At 40.5% G+C, this 15,455-nt stretch overlaps 2 protein-coding genes across 2 annotated transcripts in view; one reads left to right on the plus strand and one right to left on the minus strand.

The window, feature by feature from the left end:
* The first annotated feature begins 1,034 nt into the window (after window positions 1–1,034).
* On the plus strand, window positions 1,035–5,624 carry stoml3b (stomatin (EPB72)-like 3b). Its single transcript, XM_040149742.1, has 7 exons — window positions 1,035–1,161; window positions 2,864–2,967; window positions 3,075–3,147; window positions 3,306–3,388; window positions 3,513–3,716; window positions 4,275–4,409; window positions 4,586–5,624. The coding sequence occupies exons 1-7, from the start codon at window positions 1,098–1,100 to the stop codon at window positions 4,772–4,774; spliced, it is 852 nt and encodes a 283-aa protein (XP_040005676.1). The 5' UTR covers window positions 1,035–1,097; the 3' UTR covers window positions 4,775–5,624.
* A 3,271-nt stretch (window positions 5,625–8,895) lies between these two features.
* The window catches only part of mtus2a (microtubule associated tumor suppressor candidate 2a), a 28,944-nt gene continuing 22,384 nt past the window's right edge, over window positions 8,896–15,455 (minus strand). The window contains exons 5-15 of the mRNA XM_040151055.1: window positions 14,943–15,041; window positions 12,248–12,435; window positions 12,028–12,153; window positions 11,255–11,321; window positions 10,739–10,953; window positions 10,443–10,548; window positions 10,271–10,344; window positions 10,024–10,122; window positions 9,668–9,787; window positions 9,421–9,521; window positions 8,896–9,325 (exon numbers count right to left, since the gene is read on the minus strand). Of these exons, the coding sequence (XP_040006989.1) occupies window positions 8,896–9,325; window positions 9,421–9,521; window positions 9,668–9,787; window positions 10,024–10,122; window positions 10,271–10,344; window positions 10,443–10,548; window positions 10,739–10,953; window positions 11,255–11,321; window positions 12,028–12,153; window positions 12,248–12,435; window positions 14,943–15,041 (1,625 nt within the window). The remainder of the gene's footprint in view (window positions 9,326–9,420; window positions 9,522–9,667; window positions 9,788–10,023; window positions 10,123–10,270; window positions 10,345–10,442; window positions 10,549–10,738; window positions 10,954–11,254; window positions 11,322–12,027; window positions 12,154–12,247; window positions 12,436–14,942; window positions 15,042–15,455) is intronic.

A 15,455-nucleotide genomic window follows, 5' to 3' on the forward strand; every position in this document is an offset into this window, starting at 1 on the left:
AATTTGTCAGTTTCTCCTGTAGTAGAGTTCGACATTTTGATCCCAAAGTCTGCGAAATGCTTAAACTTTATTTAATTTCTATAATTAGCTTTACAGTATGTAACATTAATATTTTTACTCTTTTGGATCATTCACCTTGCTATTTATTATAAAGTAAACTTGATTATTTTAATATAACAACTTCATGTGAAAGCTTAATATAACAACCATGTTCACTAATGTACTATAGCAAGTGTACAGTAAATAAGGCATTTTGCTCGATTAATAATTGTCTCTCTGAAGTCTATCTATTTAAAAAAATGCAGAATTTCCCCTACCAGTCCTTTCTTTTCTTATTTTTTTTTTCTTTTCCTTCATTCTCTCTATGTTCTTTAAATTTTCTTTTTAAATATTCAATTACATTTCAGCAGACACCATAAAATATTTTTAACCATGGTAGGATCTCTACAAAAAGAAAACAAACAAATAAATAAATAAAACTAAATCCAGTTTCCTCGTGTCAAATTAGTTCCTTTTACGATATCCTCTAAAGTTACGCTTTTAAATAGTTCCTCATTCCAATAGGAAGTGAAATATGGGCCAGTACAACACTAAATTCTGGATTTATACCTCATACAAATACTATCACGACATTATTTTGTAATGTATTTAAGTGGGTTGGAACTGGTAAGGGTCACTATGCAAACTTCCCATTGGGCGATCTCTTAGTGACAGTTGCCAGTATATGAGTCAGATTTAATAATATATGAATTTCATGTTATCATATATGGTATATTACAGTATATTAGATCAATTCCTTCATTTATAGGCAGGTAAGCAGGACTTGTTTGGATCTTCCATGATTCATACATGAAACATGCATTTTATACACTTACTGTACAGAATGTCAAAAGCTCTGAGATTATCCAGTGACCTTTTAGCATTATGATGATTTACTTTGTTGATGATCAACTCAGAGGCAGAGCCACACCTACACCCTCCCTGAGCTACATTATATTGCAGCAATATAGCTTTAAAAGGCTGGGTGACTCCCTCCTGATTAGGTGCACTTTAACAAACTCTCTCAACACATTTCCCCTGTCAGTTCTGAGCAATACATGGAAATGGAGGACCAAATGGAAAGCCAAAAGAGAAGAGGAATGAGCAAAGAAGACTTAATATGTAAGCTAAACCACATTTTCCTTGACCGTCTTTTCTTCTGAGCATTAATATTACACAACTGGTTGTTACAGGCTTAGATCATCAAATGAAATGTTTATTTTTTTTTATCATGAGCTCCATGTTGAATGTACATTGCCCTTAAGTGATCCGTTATGTGGGTAGGAGTGTATTCTGTATGCCACCGTGTAGGTGGAAAGCAGACGCCGGGGCATAGTGTAACTCCATCGTCATAGAGACAGAAATCACATGTCACAGAGATAAAGAGTCCCAAAAGCATGTGACTGTGAATGTTTGTATGTGTCTTTCTGAATTTGTGTGTCTGTATCCATGCTCTGTGAAGTCAAAAAAGAAAAGGACAATTGTCATTTTGCACAGCTGGCTTTGGCTTGTGTATAGATGTTCCTTCATTGGGTTGCAGATACAGGCTTGTTTTCATATAAGTTTTTTCAGCATAATGGTTTTCCCATGTCTTTAATATCGCCAACCTGTTGGACAGGATCATGTTACTTCGAAAGCTGTGTACACATCAGTTACACGAATTCTCTTTCAACAAGGTCTCTGTGGCTGAGCACAAACCAGACACAATATGTGTGTAGTCCCGATTGAAATTCTTTGAAAGCCTCAGTGAAAGTTTTCCAGCCCAATAAACAAGCTTTGGTGCTTTTTTTTTTTTTTTAATTTATTTAATTGAAAAAAAAAAATAAACAAACAGCTATAATGAAGACTGAAACAATGTAAGCTAGGATTATATGATAACAACCATGTTAAACTCTTAACCAACGTACGCAATCGTATGCGCGGTTTTGCGATGTGCAATAATGCTCCTTTACAGTTGAATGCAACAGCAGCATTTCATCAGCTCAACAACAGGAAACATGGTTCCGGTGGCTTGACCTAGAAAGAGGGAATAATGTTGTTTATAACAATCGGACAAAGTAAATGGTAACCATAGCGGTACAATGCAACGAAGTTGAGGCTTTTTGCAAATGAAAATATAACTATCATTTTCTGACAGTGTAATACAACTGGGAGCTCAGGAATCAACCATAAAGTCAAGTGTCAGTATGAAATGGAATGACTTTGTTGCAAAACATGCAGAGATAAAGACTGAAATTATTTGAGCTGGAAACTATGACAGAGTGTGACACGTGGACCCTTCCCTCACTTAATGACTTCTTTTATTTCTAAAGTGGCCCTCCAGGGATCATGTTGAATGAGTAAACATTTTTCTCTTTGTCCTGTGTGTGTGAGAGGCTCTCTGCGTGTAAACTGCTAGTATCACTGTTTGATCTAAGATGAAAACCAGAAGTAAAATCCATTAATTAATCAAATGATAACTAATTTATCCATTAGTTATACATAATGTTCTATAATGATTTCAAAGACAATAGTAATTACTCTTGTTTGCACAAGACTTTTATTTATAAAAGGCATTTAAATTGGGCTGGTACGCTCTTCTTTGTATCCACGCAGTTTTGGACAAATAATCGGTGTATTGTATAGTTTCGGCCTTCTCAGCAGTTAAGGGGCGAAAGTTTTCCTTAATGTCTCCTGTGTTGCACTTACAGAGTGCTAAAATACATCACCTCTACTTCCAAAGGGATCCAAAGTCATTTTAAACTGGTTTCTGATCATTGACATTCTGGACACTCAAAAACACACCGTTCACTCTCTCTTGCTCTCCATCTCTCTCTCTCTCTAGCTGAACGGACTGGGTCTTTGGGATGCATTGGTTGGTTGATAGTCATATTGTCCGGCATCTTCGTAATTCTCCTCTTCCCCATCACCATCTGGTTTTGTCTGAAGGTGAGTCAACTCAATAAATCGTTGCAATGGGCCGAAGAGAAGAAACCACTATTTAAATCTGAATGTGAACTGACCTTGTGTTGGTGTCCTTCCTGTCGGTATTGCAGATTGTTCAGGAGTATGAGCGTGCTGTCATCTTCAGACTGGGCCGCATCACAGACAGGAAGGCAAAAGGACCAGGTAGAGACCCTAACAATTTCTATACTTTGTAACTAACAGTGACTAAAAAATACTGGATTGGGGGTACAATTGGTGATTTACTACAAAGTAATGTCAGACTGATGCAAGATAGTAATATTTACTGATAATTCATGTTGTTTTCCCTCTTTTGTTCACAGGCATTTTCTTTATTTTGCCCTGCACTGATTCCTTTGTGAAAGTTGATCTGCGAACAGTTTCATTTGACATCCCACCACAAGAGGTAGGGGTTGGCCCAACAACAACACTATACTCTCCCAGGGAAATGCTCTTTTGCAGCATTTTGAACACGATTTCAGTTCAAATCTGTGGACACACACACAAACTGTCATGTATTTCTATTCTAGATCCTGACCAAGGACTCAGTTACAATTTGTGTGGATGGAGTGGTGTACTTCCGGGTAAGCGACCCCATCGCCTCTGTGGCCAACGTGTCTAATGCTGACTTTGCCACCCGTCTGCTGGCACAAACCACCCTCAGAAACGTTCTGGGGACTAAGAACTTGGCTGAGGTCTTGTCTGACCGTGAGGGCATCGCTCACAGCATGCAGGTACAGATTCTAAAGCCCATTTAAAGCTAGAAAGCCTTTGAAACTAGAAGCAGAGAACAACTGGAAAATGAATTACAATGTTGGGTAAAATTAGTGTTTGACATTCGATGCTGATAAAATGTTGTGATGTGGTTTCAATAGATTTTTCACAAGAATTCCCTTTTAGAAAATTACTATTTACTGAACAATCTGACGCATCTCAGTTTTGGCATGATGATTCAGTATCACTCTCTTTTGAACCTTTGAATTTACAAAGCGGAGACTCTCAGGTGGGTATCTCTGGCTTCAGCTATCATATCTGTGCTGAACAAAAGTGAAGCTTGTTCATAGCTGTTTGTTGGAGGAGAGGACATCTTAAAAAAACATTTAAAAAATACGCACAGACATTTGGTTGGCTTGATTGTTTATCTCTGGTGAACAGCCTTATAAGTAAATTTCCTATGTGGTTTCTTATGGAATAAGTTCAGTATTTTTCTCCACATGGGACATGTAGATCCTACTGGATTAATGCACATTACATTGTAAACTACAGGTGTAAGCTCTTTCTCTCTTTTCCAGACCAACCTGGATGAAGCCACAGACAACTGGGGCATCAAGGTGGAGCGTGTGGAGATAAAAGATGTGAAGCTGCCAGTTCAGCTGCAGAGAGCCATGGCTGCTGAAGCGGAGGCTGCACGAGAGGCCAGAGCCAAGGTCAGGACATGAAACATGACACATACAGTACATGTTTACTGTGTTGCACAAGCATGTAGTGCGCACACGAGTACTTAACAGTTATTAGGAGAGAAAACAAGCATTATTTTCAGGTGTTCACTTTTAGGGTAGTTCTAGTGTGCTATCCTAATCTCTCTTTCTTGCTCTACGTACAGGTGATTGCAGCCGAGGGTGAGATGAATGCATCTCGCGCCCTTAAGGAGGCGTCCCTCGTGATTGCAGAGTCTCCGTCGGCCCTGCAGCTTCGCTACCTGCAGACTCTCAACACCATCGCAGCGGAGAAGAACTCCACCATCATCTTCCCTCTGCCCATGGATGTCATGGCTCACTTCATGCGGAAGTGATTCCTCAGTGATACCTCAATATGCCGGTCCCTGTGAGCTAAAACATGGTTGGGATCGGGGTACATTACTGTAGCCCCGTGTAAAATAACTGTCAGGATGCAAGGTCATGCATCCGGACAGTTATGGATGGTTTATATAATTAAGCTGGGACCAGGCCAGGCCTGCTAACCAATGTGATTTTGATTAAACAGAGAGCAGTCAACATAGTTTACATGTCCCTAAATTTTGCTATGAAACCAGTTTCATAAATGATATAGTAAATAGTGTAACATTTATGATATTATACAGTCTGATGTAATATTGATCATTTGCATATTTTATACATTAAAATGTTTCAAAGTAAGTGTTGAAGTTTTATTCTCAGACATACAGCCTCCTGTCTTGATTTTTGACTCCCAAATATCTCCATATTCTTGAAATATTGTTTATGTTTTGGTCATTTCACTGGCACAGAATGATGTTGGTGGTTTTGTCTCTGCACTCTAACTTTGAACAGTATTGTTAAAAATCCTCAACTTCAGGTAACATTTCTGAAGCAAGCTGGTCCGGTGGCTAAATGCTGCTTAAGATTTTAAAAATGAAAAGAGGGAAGTGAGTCTTGAGGCTGAATGTTATTGCTGGATATAAGTGAAAACAGAGAAAGTTAAACAAAAAAGGATATCTGATAATATACTTTGAGACCAGTCCTGAATATACAGTATTACATATGCTGTTAACTAGGACCAGCACTCGTTTCCACAATACATGTTGCAGGTAAACACACCTGAACAAGAGAATGGAGGGCAGGACTTATCCTTGAATGAAACATGAACATCCCATGAGTTTTCCTTCAATATTTTTAATAGTGTGTTTTCCCCGAAAAGTACAAATAAAATCATCAACATACTGTGTATACATTACATGTTGAACTATCTCATTCCTCATCCTCTAGGCCTCCTACAGTATGCTACAGTTACATTTTGACCATCACAAATGCAGAGAGGTAAAAGAAGAGAAAGGGAGCGCGAGAAACAGCAAAGACGGAAAAAACATGCTTCTATTACTTTGTTGATGCACTAAGACACAACTCCTGTTGTAAATGTATTTACATTCAAACATACAATCAGTGCCAGAACAAATTCAGTAAACTTTGTCTCTGGTGCAAATCCACAAGGGGTAATTGTATAGCTTACCTAGACAGAATCAAATTCTAGTGCTTTAAGTTGGCAAGCCATGGAAACATTTGCTACAACAGCATTTAAATATCAACATGGATGTTTGAATGTCTACTAAATTACCCATGTTTCTTGAGGGGAGGCTCAAACAAGTGCTACATATTAAATGGCTGCTACATAGTGTTCAGACAAGAGGCCCTTCTATATGAAACAAAATCACATGAATGACTCTTATAAAATGCAGTCATTACATTTTTGACATTCAGCGCATAGTGAGACACAGATGTCCACAGGACACATTGAGGGGTCATTACAATACCAGTTCATTGTTTAGAAATCATAGTCCATTCAAAGGTGAATTATTAATTTGAAATGAAATCGGTAACTTTATGCTGTCATTTGTAAACAATAGTTTTTGTTGCATCCTTGTAGACTGTATTTTTTGCTCCTGAAGTGACCTTGTGGAGGACCCTGAAGAATCATTCAATGAAGTAGGTCAACTGCAATCCTAAACATTTGAAAACACAGTGACTTTCTGACTGGTATATTCTTACAATTGCTTGTTATGCAAAGACATTCTCAAAATCATCAGTGTCGGTATAAAATTGGTGAGAATTGAGATACATTTCTCAAATCCTATGCTGTTCTTGACATTCTTTTGTTTAAGAGCATTTCACCCTGTGTTAAATGCCCTTATGTATCATACAAAAAATCTTGAAGATCCATGAAAAGAATCCCTTTTCACTTTTTCACAACCATCAAAAGTGCTGGTATTGCAATTAGAGATCCACCTAAAAGTCTATTACTGAAAAACTGGCAACCCAGAAACATCCTCCTTTACATGCTGGTAAAAGTTTACATTTACTCAACCTGTAACTTAACAGAAAAAGTGACCAGGGACGATGCAAGGAGTCTCAAGGCCCGGTGACAGGCCTCGATACTGCCCTCCCTCCCTCCCTTGCATCTATTTAACTTTTAACAATATTACATTAGTTGCTAACCCTAACCCATGCTCCCATTAGCAATTTTGCTATAACTGCCTACAGCCAACGCAAACTTACCCTCATTCCTTCTCACTGGCCTCAGCTGATTTTCATGTATAGTCGGAAACCGCGTTGGCTTAGTTTGTTAATGTGCACGTAAATCACTGAGATTACACTGTAAAATGCTGTTGTTCTTCAGTTTTGACTTGGTCAAAGCCAGATGAAAGATTAGGACCCTGAGGGTAAGTTAGTCAGTAGAGTACAGTACAGGAGGCAGCTATGACATACTGTAGGATATAAAATAATTCTCATTTTTATACAGCAAAGGTTGGTTTCTATATTGTATTTTATATAAGTGGAAATTTATCTTGGCAAATATCTTGCGTATAATGTTCTGTAGAGAAGCTATACAAGAGAAAATTTAAAGCATTTCTAATCTAAATTCGGAAAATAATTCCCTGAACAATATATTCTTGCACACTTAGAAGTCAGTGTAGTTTGTAAAAGTTCAGAACATAATAATCAAAGAATAAAAACTGTCATTCAGATAAACAAACCAGTAGGGGTTAACCAGAGGTTATGAGGAGGCTGACACGGGTTCAGAAAGGGCTACACTAATCTAGTACATCACAAAGAGGTAAACAGAGGGTTAACCTATATATATTTTTAAACCTACATAGCTTATAGAACCATATCATATCGTAACACAGTCCCCTGAACATCACCTATGAATGTGATGAAACCAAGTGAAAAAACTGTGCAGTGTATCTCCTGGAGTACATTGCATATTCTACTTGTGTCCCATAGGTGATGATATCTTCAAAGTTACAAACACCATTCATTTCCTTCACACCTCAAGCTTAATAAAATGACAGGTCACAGCAATAATAAGCTTCACGTTAAGACTGGAAGACTTTCACAGTACATGCATGCTTTAGTAGCAAAATACATGTAACAAACAAATTAGATATAAACAGCACATTATAAAGAAATCCACAACAATCTTTAAAACAGTGATTCCTGTGCTAGGTTTCCCCCTTAGCTTTGAGCTCCCTGGTAGATGTTTGTTGTTGTTGTTGTTGTTGTTGTTGTTGTTGTTGTTGTTGTTGTTGTTGAGCTACAGACACAACAGACTGCACATTCCCGCTGAGGTAAATATAAAATGGCAGATGTAGTTTTTGCAAGTTGACCTGAGGGATCCCAAAAGTGAAGAGTAGCTCATATGGCGAGACGCTGTAGGAAGACCGGGCAAGGTTTTAAAAGACTTTGAACATCGAGTCCTCTGTATTATGCAGGTAAAATGGCTGGGGTTCCAGGGAGGGTGTCCCACACAAGTAAAATATCAACACTGAACTAATTACAAAATGTTAAATACACCTTGAGGAGGATGAGAAACATGATTTACTCTGATTTACAAATCAATTCTTTATGCAAAGTCCTTTATGAAAAAAAATGTTGGTCATTCTCTGCTGGTGAGATGGCAGGACCAAGTATAAGGCGCTTTTTTGGGGATTTTTCCGGATGAAAAACAAAACATAAAAACACTTCAGCGGAAAGCTGCTTCAGTTCATGACCCAGAATTGCAATTCATCATTTAAAAACAGAAGCGAGACTCATGACTACCCATGCAGGGGAAGTTTAGCGATTTGTCGTCACTATCATACAGTATTTACAGTCTACATTTCAAGACTCTGTATTAATACAAGTTGGGACAAAGGACTGAGCTGCAGTCACTGGTGTAAAATGTCCCATTACAGTATTATCTGTGCTATTATATCTCTGTGTATAAAGTTGATGCATGATGGACACCACCAGCCGTAGAGGCTGTGTGACCTCAGTGCTTTGACACTTTACTGTCTGAACACATTCATTGTTTTTCTCCCACAATTGCGTTCACATTCACAAAAGGAGGAAGAGAGAGGAGAATGAGAGGAAATGAAAGAGAAGGAGCCAGGTAAGAAAATGAAGGGAGAAAGATGTCAGTTTATCTCTGTAGAGAGTTGAGACTAGCAGTTGAGTTACAGCGGTGGGCCGACGCTCTGTGTGTGGGCGTGGCCGGGCCAGGGGAGTAATTTTGATTGCTTGCTGCCCTGTGAGTGGGTGTGGCTGGTCCTGGGGAGAGATTTTGATTGGTGGTGGCCCTGTGGGAGGGGGAGGAGTACTGAACCTGCTGGGGACAACCGTGGCAGTGAGTCGGGGAGTCGCACCCTGCTACAGGTGAGGAGGAGAAGAATGGGGATGAGGGGACGGGGGAGGGGGAGAAGGAGCGATGTAGTGGGGAGGAGGCGGGGGACATGAGGGGACTGGTCTGGAGACGCCACAGCAGCTCCTCGTTGTTCCGACTCAGCCGCTTCTTCTCAGTGCTCTCCTTCTCGACAGACTCCTGGAGGTTGGCATTCTCTTCTGATAGTTGCCTGCAGGGGAAACAGAACAGAGGAAGGTAATGTTCGCTTAAAGATGATGAAGATAACAGCATTAAGTATAATGATGATGACTGCCCGTGTCTTACCTGGACATGGCTAGGTTTGTTTCAATACGAATCTTCAGAGCTTCATTCTGCTGCTGCAGAACCTGGACCTTCTCTTCGAGGAACACGTTCTTTTGGGCCTGCTCAAAAGTAGAACACAAGCATAGTGCAATCTTTCATTCACCAGACACACTGGCCATTATGTGTATCCAAACGAGTGTGCATGCTTGTGTTTTTGTAGTGGCTCTGGAGTCGGAGACGGGGGTTGAGATGGCTTATTTGAGCCTACCACTTTCTCCAGGTCAGAGATCTTCTTCTCTTGCTCGTGTATCTGCAGGTTCTTCATTTCTACAACTTCCTTCAAGCTCTTCAGATCTTGCTCAATGTGTTGGTACGGCGCTAAAGCATCCTGTTACAGAAAAGGAAAGGACTTACAGAGAGCAATACTGGAATTGAGAAAGATAGCACTTACACTGGCAGGATTGTAGGTTAAATACCCATTTGGGCCATTTATAATAAATATTTATTCATACATCTACATTATACTTTGTGACACATTTCTTATATGCTTATTTATTTGAAAGATGAATTCAGTCATGTAGGTCTACTGTACACTGTCTGTGTTTCTCTTATATGCAAACTCACAACTATCTGTTCATCCGTACTCTTCCTCAAAGCCTCCTCAAAACGTTTGGCTCTGTCCCTCAGACTCTGATTTTGAAATGTGAGGGTATCCACTTGATCCTGAGCAAGCACACACACACACACACACACGCACGCACGCACGCACGCACGCACGCACACACACACACACACACACACACACAGTAAAGATTAGTGTGTATCAACCAAAAAAATAAAACATTAAGTGTCTTTTTTACTGGAATCATACCTGTAGAGAAAGCCGGAGTTTCTCAAAATCCTCCTCTAAAAGCATCTTCTGTTGCTCATGAGCTTTCCTTAAGTCTACACACAGATTCAGAGGCATGAAAAAGGAGAGGTGGCGTTGTTCCTAGCAGTGCTGGTGTCATATTGTGTTACTCAAATGACATCTAAAATCATACCTCTCATAGTGCGGGCGTGCTCCTCATGCAGTGTTGCCATGGTGATGTTATGCATGTCTCTGAGCTCCTGAATGGCTGCCTGGTGGTTGACTGTCATCTCCTCCACCTAACACAACCACACACACACACACACACACACACACACACACACACACACACACACACACACACACACACACACACACACACACACACACACACACACATTAAATGACTGACCAGAGTTCATGTGAAAGATCAGATCTCATCAAAGATACCATAAAACAGACGCAATTCCCATGTTGCCTTCTTCTCACCTGTTCCTGCTGCTGAGTCCTAAGCTCCTCCATCTCTGACCGATGCTCCGCCTTCAGGTGTTCTGCCTCTGTTGAGTAACACTTTCTAAGGCCCTCTTCCACAGCAGCCAGCTCTGCCTCCTGCTGCAGCTGCAGCTCCTGCAGCTCTCGCTCAAACGCCACCTCCAGCGATGTCTTTTCCCGCTGGAGTCTCTCCCACCGCACTGAGTTAGATGCTGTGCAGGAAGTAGAGTGTGTCTTATGATATTATGATGTTATCAGGGTTAATTCACTTTCATTTTAGCTTCATACAGTTTTCAATAAAATCTATTTAGGAGTCCATTTAGATGATATCATTGATTTAATATCTTTAAAGTAAACCAAGCATAATGACAAGGTGCTCTCTCAATCTTTGAAAATAAACAGGCCTTTTTCACTACTATGACAATCAAAGTGTCTGTTGTGAAAAAGGCCTATCTGTTACTTGATTTGACTTGATTAAGTGTTTCGTTTGATCAAATGTAAGTACTCACTCACCCATTTCTTCTCTGATCGTTTGCATTTCCATGGCCAATTTCCTTTGATTTTCCTCTGCAGTTTTCTTCTGCAAATTGGAATTAAACAGCATTTTGACATAGTGCAGGGTCCAAGTACCATTTATACAATTCATCTGGGAGTATGGATGTAAATGGTGAAACAGCTAGTTTTAATGTAATAAGACAGTTTTGTGAAAACCTAAATAAGAAACCAGAGGATTATTAAAAATAGATATGTATTAAGTAGACAAGCTCCTGAAATGCTGGTTAAACTGAATTTTACCCACATACATGTACTGTGTAAAGTGGCTGTTGTTGTTGCTGTACTGTAGCAATTTGTTTCTGACTGATGCCAGCAGAGGGAGCTCAAACCTACTCAAACAGGCCTTCACGACCATTCCTTCTTCTATATCTGCTCTGTGGGCCAGTGATTGCAGCAATCAGACAGTGACCATAAAGAAGTCAGACAGTCTCTCGACAGTCTGTCTTGGAGCAGTATCACAGCTATAGCGCCTCAGAGGCTAAATCATTCATCAGACACAGAGAGCTGGAAGAAACCAGCTCTGAGACACAACCAAAGCTCTGAGTAAATGGAAAGGCTTGGGCACTTTGTTCTGATTCTACATGGGTTCAGAGAGGAACCTTTAGATCATCTACTGTCAAGAAACGCTTGGTACATAGGTAGAACAGATGCTGTAGAGCAAGATAGCTAGATAGATTACTATTAAGGCGTAATAACTCCATTGATTGTACTGTATCATTCCAGCTGGCTACCTTGAGGCAGTAATGCTGCGTGGTGATAATGAAGGCCTCTAGACCTAAGGAAGTCTTCCTCAGTTCTTCTCTTAGACCTCTCAGCTGCCTCTCCTGCCGCTCACAGTGTCCCTGCAACCTCTGAACCTATGTGAAAAAGAATTTAAAAAAAGGGAATAGAATAAAACGAATAGGACAGAGCAAACTCCAAGTCAAGCCGCAGATTTCCCCCACAACTCACCTCCTCCCTTTGCTCCTCTTTTTCTCTCTCTGCGGCTTGCCTTTCTCTCTCTTTCTGTTGAGCCTCCTCTTTCTCTCTCTGCAGGCTTTCCTGCTGTTCTTGCTGCGGCCTCAGGGGGGCCACGCGGCGAGGGGAGCCTGGGGGAGCCGACCCTCGCACTGCCGCCGCGGGCCGCTGCCCAGACTGCACTGTAGGGAGAGAAACACAAAAACACAGAAAATTAAATTAATGCTTACAAAATGAGTCTGGAATCAGCATGTGTTGTACCAGGAAAAACCCTGTAAATACATATGATATGGAAATATTCAAACGTTATCTTCCATATGTCATTATTTAGTCGTGTACTAATTCTGAAATCCAACTAAGACATATGTATCTATAATAATCTAATTGAGGAGTATTAAATCAGAGGAAATTTGACCTGACCTATTGCTAATGACTGTGTTCACATGATTAATGATAGTAAGTTAATTGAATCTTTTCTACAGAGGAAGCCTTGGGGTAATTCCCAGTCGGGTGTTCCTCATGATGGACCATCCACCGTCTTGATGGATGTGATCAGTAGCAAGTAATGACTGAGCTGCAACATGAAATAATATATAGACTCTGTTAAAATATATGTGTGGGTATATTATTTGTACCGTGTTTCTATAAAAACATTAGGCACATTTAAGTAATGGCTTAATCCATAAATGATGGAGATAATTAAAAAGGCAGACAAACATCTGAACATGTGAAGGCCATTTTTCCTTGTTGGGGGGGCATGTATTGGGCTGCAGTTGACATACAGGCAGGCCGATTAACCTCTGTTTGAGTCATCTTGTCACGTCCTGTGAACATGTACTAGCCTGTGGCGATGCACGGCATCATTCGGATGGATGAAATTCTTTAAACTGTATCGTCTTTATGTTCACACAGACTGACAAACGAGCCCGTGTGAGAGCATGATTGTCTTCACGCGCAATAAAGAAATGACTGCAGCTCCACGTCACCTGCTTCAACCTTCTCATTCAGGCTTACTGAGGCATGGGGAACGGTTTCTATGACAACGTGAGGCTGGGCTCGGGATGCAGGGCCCCAGGTAACGGGTAAGAGATCGGTTAGAGGGAGGTGGGGGGATAAAATGAGGGGAGTGGTCTGGGCCACTGGTAAATGAGAGAAGAGAGCGGAGAGACAACAGATTCTGTAAGAAGGGGGGGAGGTACCTGAAGGCGCTGGATGACTGTAATGCTGATAGACGTGTAAGAGCAATTTAGAGAGAAGAGATGAGCTAAAGGTATAAATTGAACACATACATACAAAATAAAACCTGAAACATGGGGAAGTACTCTCTGTACTAAGAGAAAAATGAAAGGACTAAACATCAAAAGGCAAAAGACACATCTCTAAATATATGCAAAACTGCAAGAATTGCAAATGTTTCAATATTACATCTTCATCAGAGTCTTTGTCTTGAAGGCACATTAGGATTTCCCGTCTTTGAAAACAACTTCCAGAAATCTTACGTAAATGATGGCTTGCTCTTTTGTAGGCACACACACACACACACACACACACACACACACACACACACACACACACACACACACACACACACACACACACACACACTTAGACATCAGTAAGCTCTACCTGAGAAGTTAGAGAGATAATAGTGAATAATCAATGAGTTTATGTGGCTGAGTGTGAGGGCAGCATGCAGATGATAGCCGAGAGCTTGATGAAAGGAAATGATGAATGAAAAAATGAGAAAAAGAAAAGGTGATGAGAGAGAGTAGGTGTATATATGTGTGTTTTTTTTGTACAGTGTGGTTAAGTATCATCAGGCTGGGGTTTATTAGTGTGGGTGTTTCATTTCAATGCAGTAGACATTTTGCTGACACACTGTCCAGAGCGGCTTCAAGTAGGCACAACACTAGATACTGTCAATATGTGTAAATCACAGTAAACTGGAGAAAAGCTACAATGCTGAGATTTAGAAAAAATAACCATTTTTTTCTTTTGTGACCGTGGGGGAGGAGACAAGGTCCCACAAAGAGCAAGTAGGATGCAATAAAGAGAAGTGTGAACAGTAAGAGCAGTGAGTAAAGCCTGAGGAGATGTGTGCAAACTCCGCAATGAAAGATGGGGAGACGCTCTGAAATTCTGCAAAAAATTATTTTACCACTGCAGAGCCTAGAGGAAGGAAAGTTCAGATTGCACAGTTCAAATCACAACACAGAAAAAAGTGCTAAGCATCGTGAATCTATGGAATGAAACTGCGTATGGCCGGAACTGGATATTTCTGAAATGGATGCAAGCCACTTCTGGGTGTGTGTAGATTGAGAACAGGTCATAAATATAAGGAATATTTTTTGGGAAGGTTTAGGAAAGCAGATGTTCAGGTGGGCAGGAAAAGGAGAAATAAGAGTCACAAAGAGAGGAGTAGACTTAATAGACACTCCTTTGACTGGTGTCACTTGCAACTGTTCACGTCAGCCTCTGACTCCCATTTGGTGAAAAGAACTACGGACATTTTATTAAACTGCTGGCAGAATGCAGCACCAGTGGCAGTTACATCAAAATAAAATCCAGTATCAACACTAATACAATCGATTCCCCAGTAACTTTATGTGTGTTACTGACAGTCATATAAAGTGAACATACAAATGCTCATTTTATGTGCTTTGTTTGGGTAAGGAGGGAAAGGACTCACCTGGGGACTGAGGTTTAGGTGGAACCACCGCCAGCCTCTTCGGGGAGGACGGGAGGGAACGTGTGACCTCTGCACTCCGCTGGAACTCCTTCCTCCCAACTGTCAGTCAATAAGGATACAACCAATCAGTGTGTGTATTATAATAATTGGAACAACATACAATTATATTTTGCTCGCAATTGACAGATCAAATACGGCAGTAACATTTTAAAAATGTATCAGAGTTTTATATAACATTATGTCTATCAAGCTTCCTCAACCAAGCATCCAACTAACAATCCTTCCCTGTCGACTCCTCACTCTCTCCCATTTTCCTGTTTTCCAATTCTTTGCTGATTTTCCCTTCTCCTAACTTTTTTCAATCTTCCTGCTACCCTACTGCTTTCATCTTCAGCGATCTGCCCCCTGCTGTGTAGTATGTCCCATGGGACACTGGGTCAAAGAGAAGCACAGCATAATGGAGGAGATGTGCCCATCAAATCCTTGCTCTCTGTGACTTGCTTTGAAGCCAAG

Source organism: Xiphias gladius, chromosome 17 (genome assembly GCF_016859285.1).
Source record: "Xiphias gladius isolate SHS-SW01 ecotype Sanya breed wild chromosome 17, ASM1685928v1, whole genome shotgun sequence".
Taxonomy (NCBI): domain Eukaryota; kingdom Metazoa; phylum Chordata; class Actinopteri; order Istiophoriformes; family Xiphiidae; genus Xiphias; species Xiphias gladius.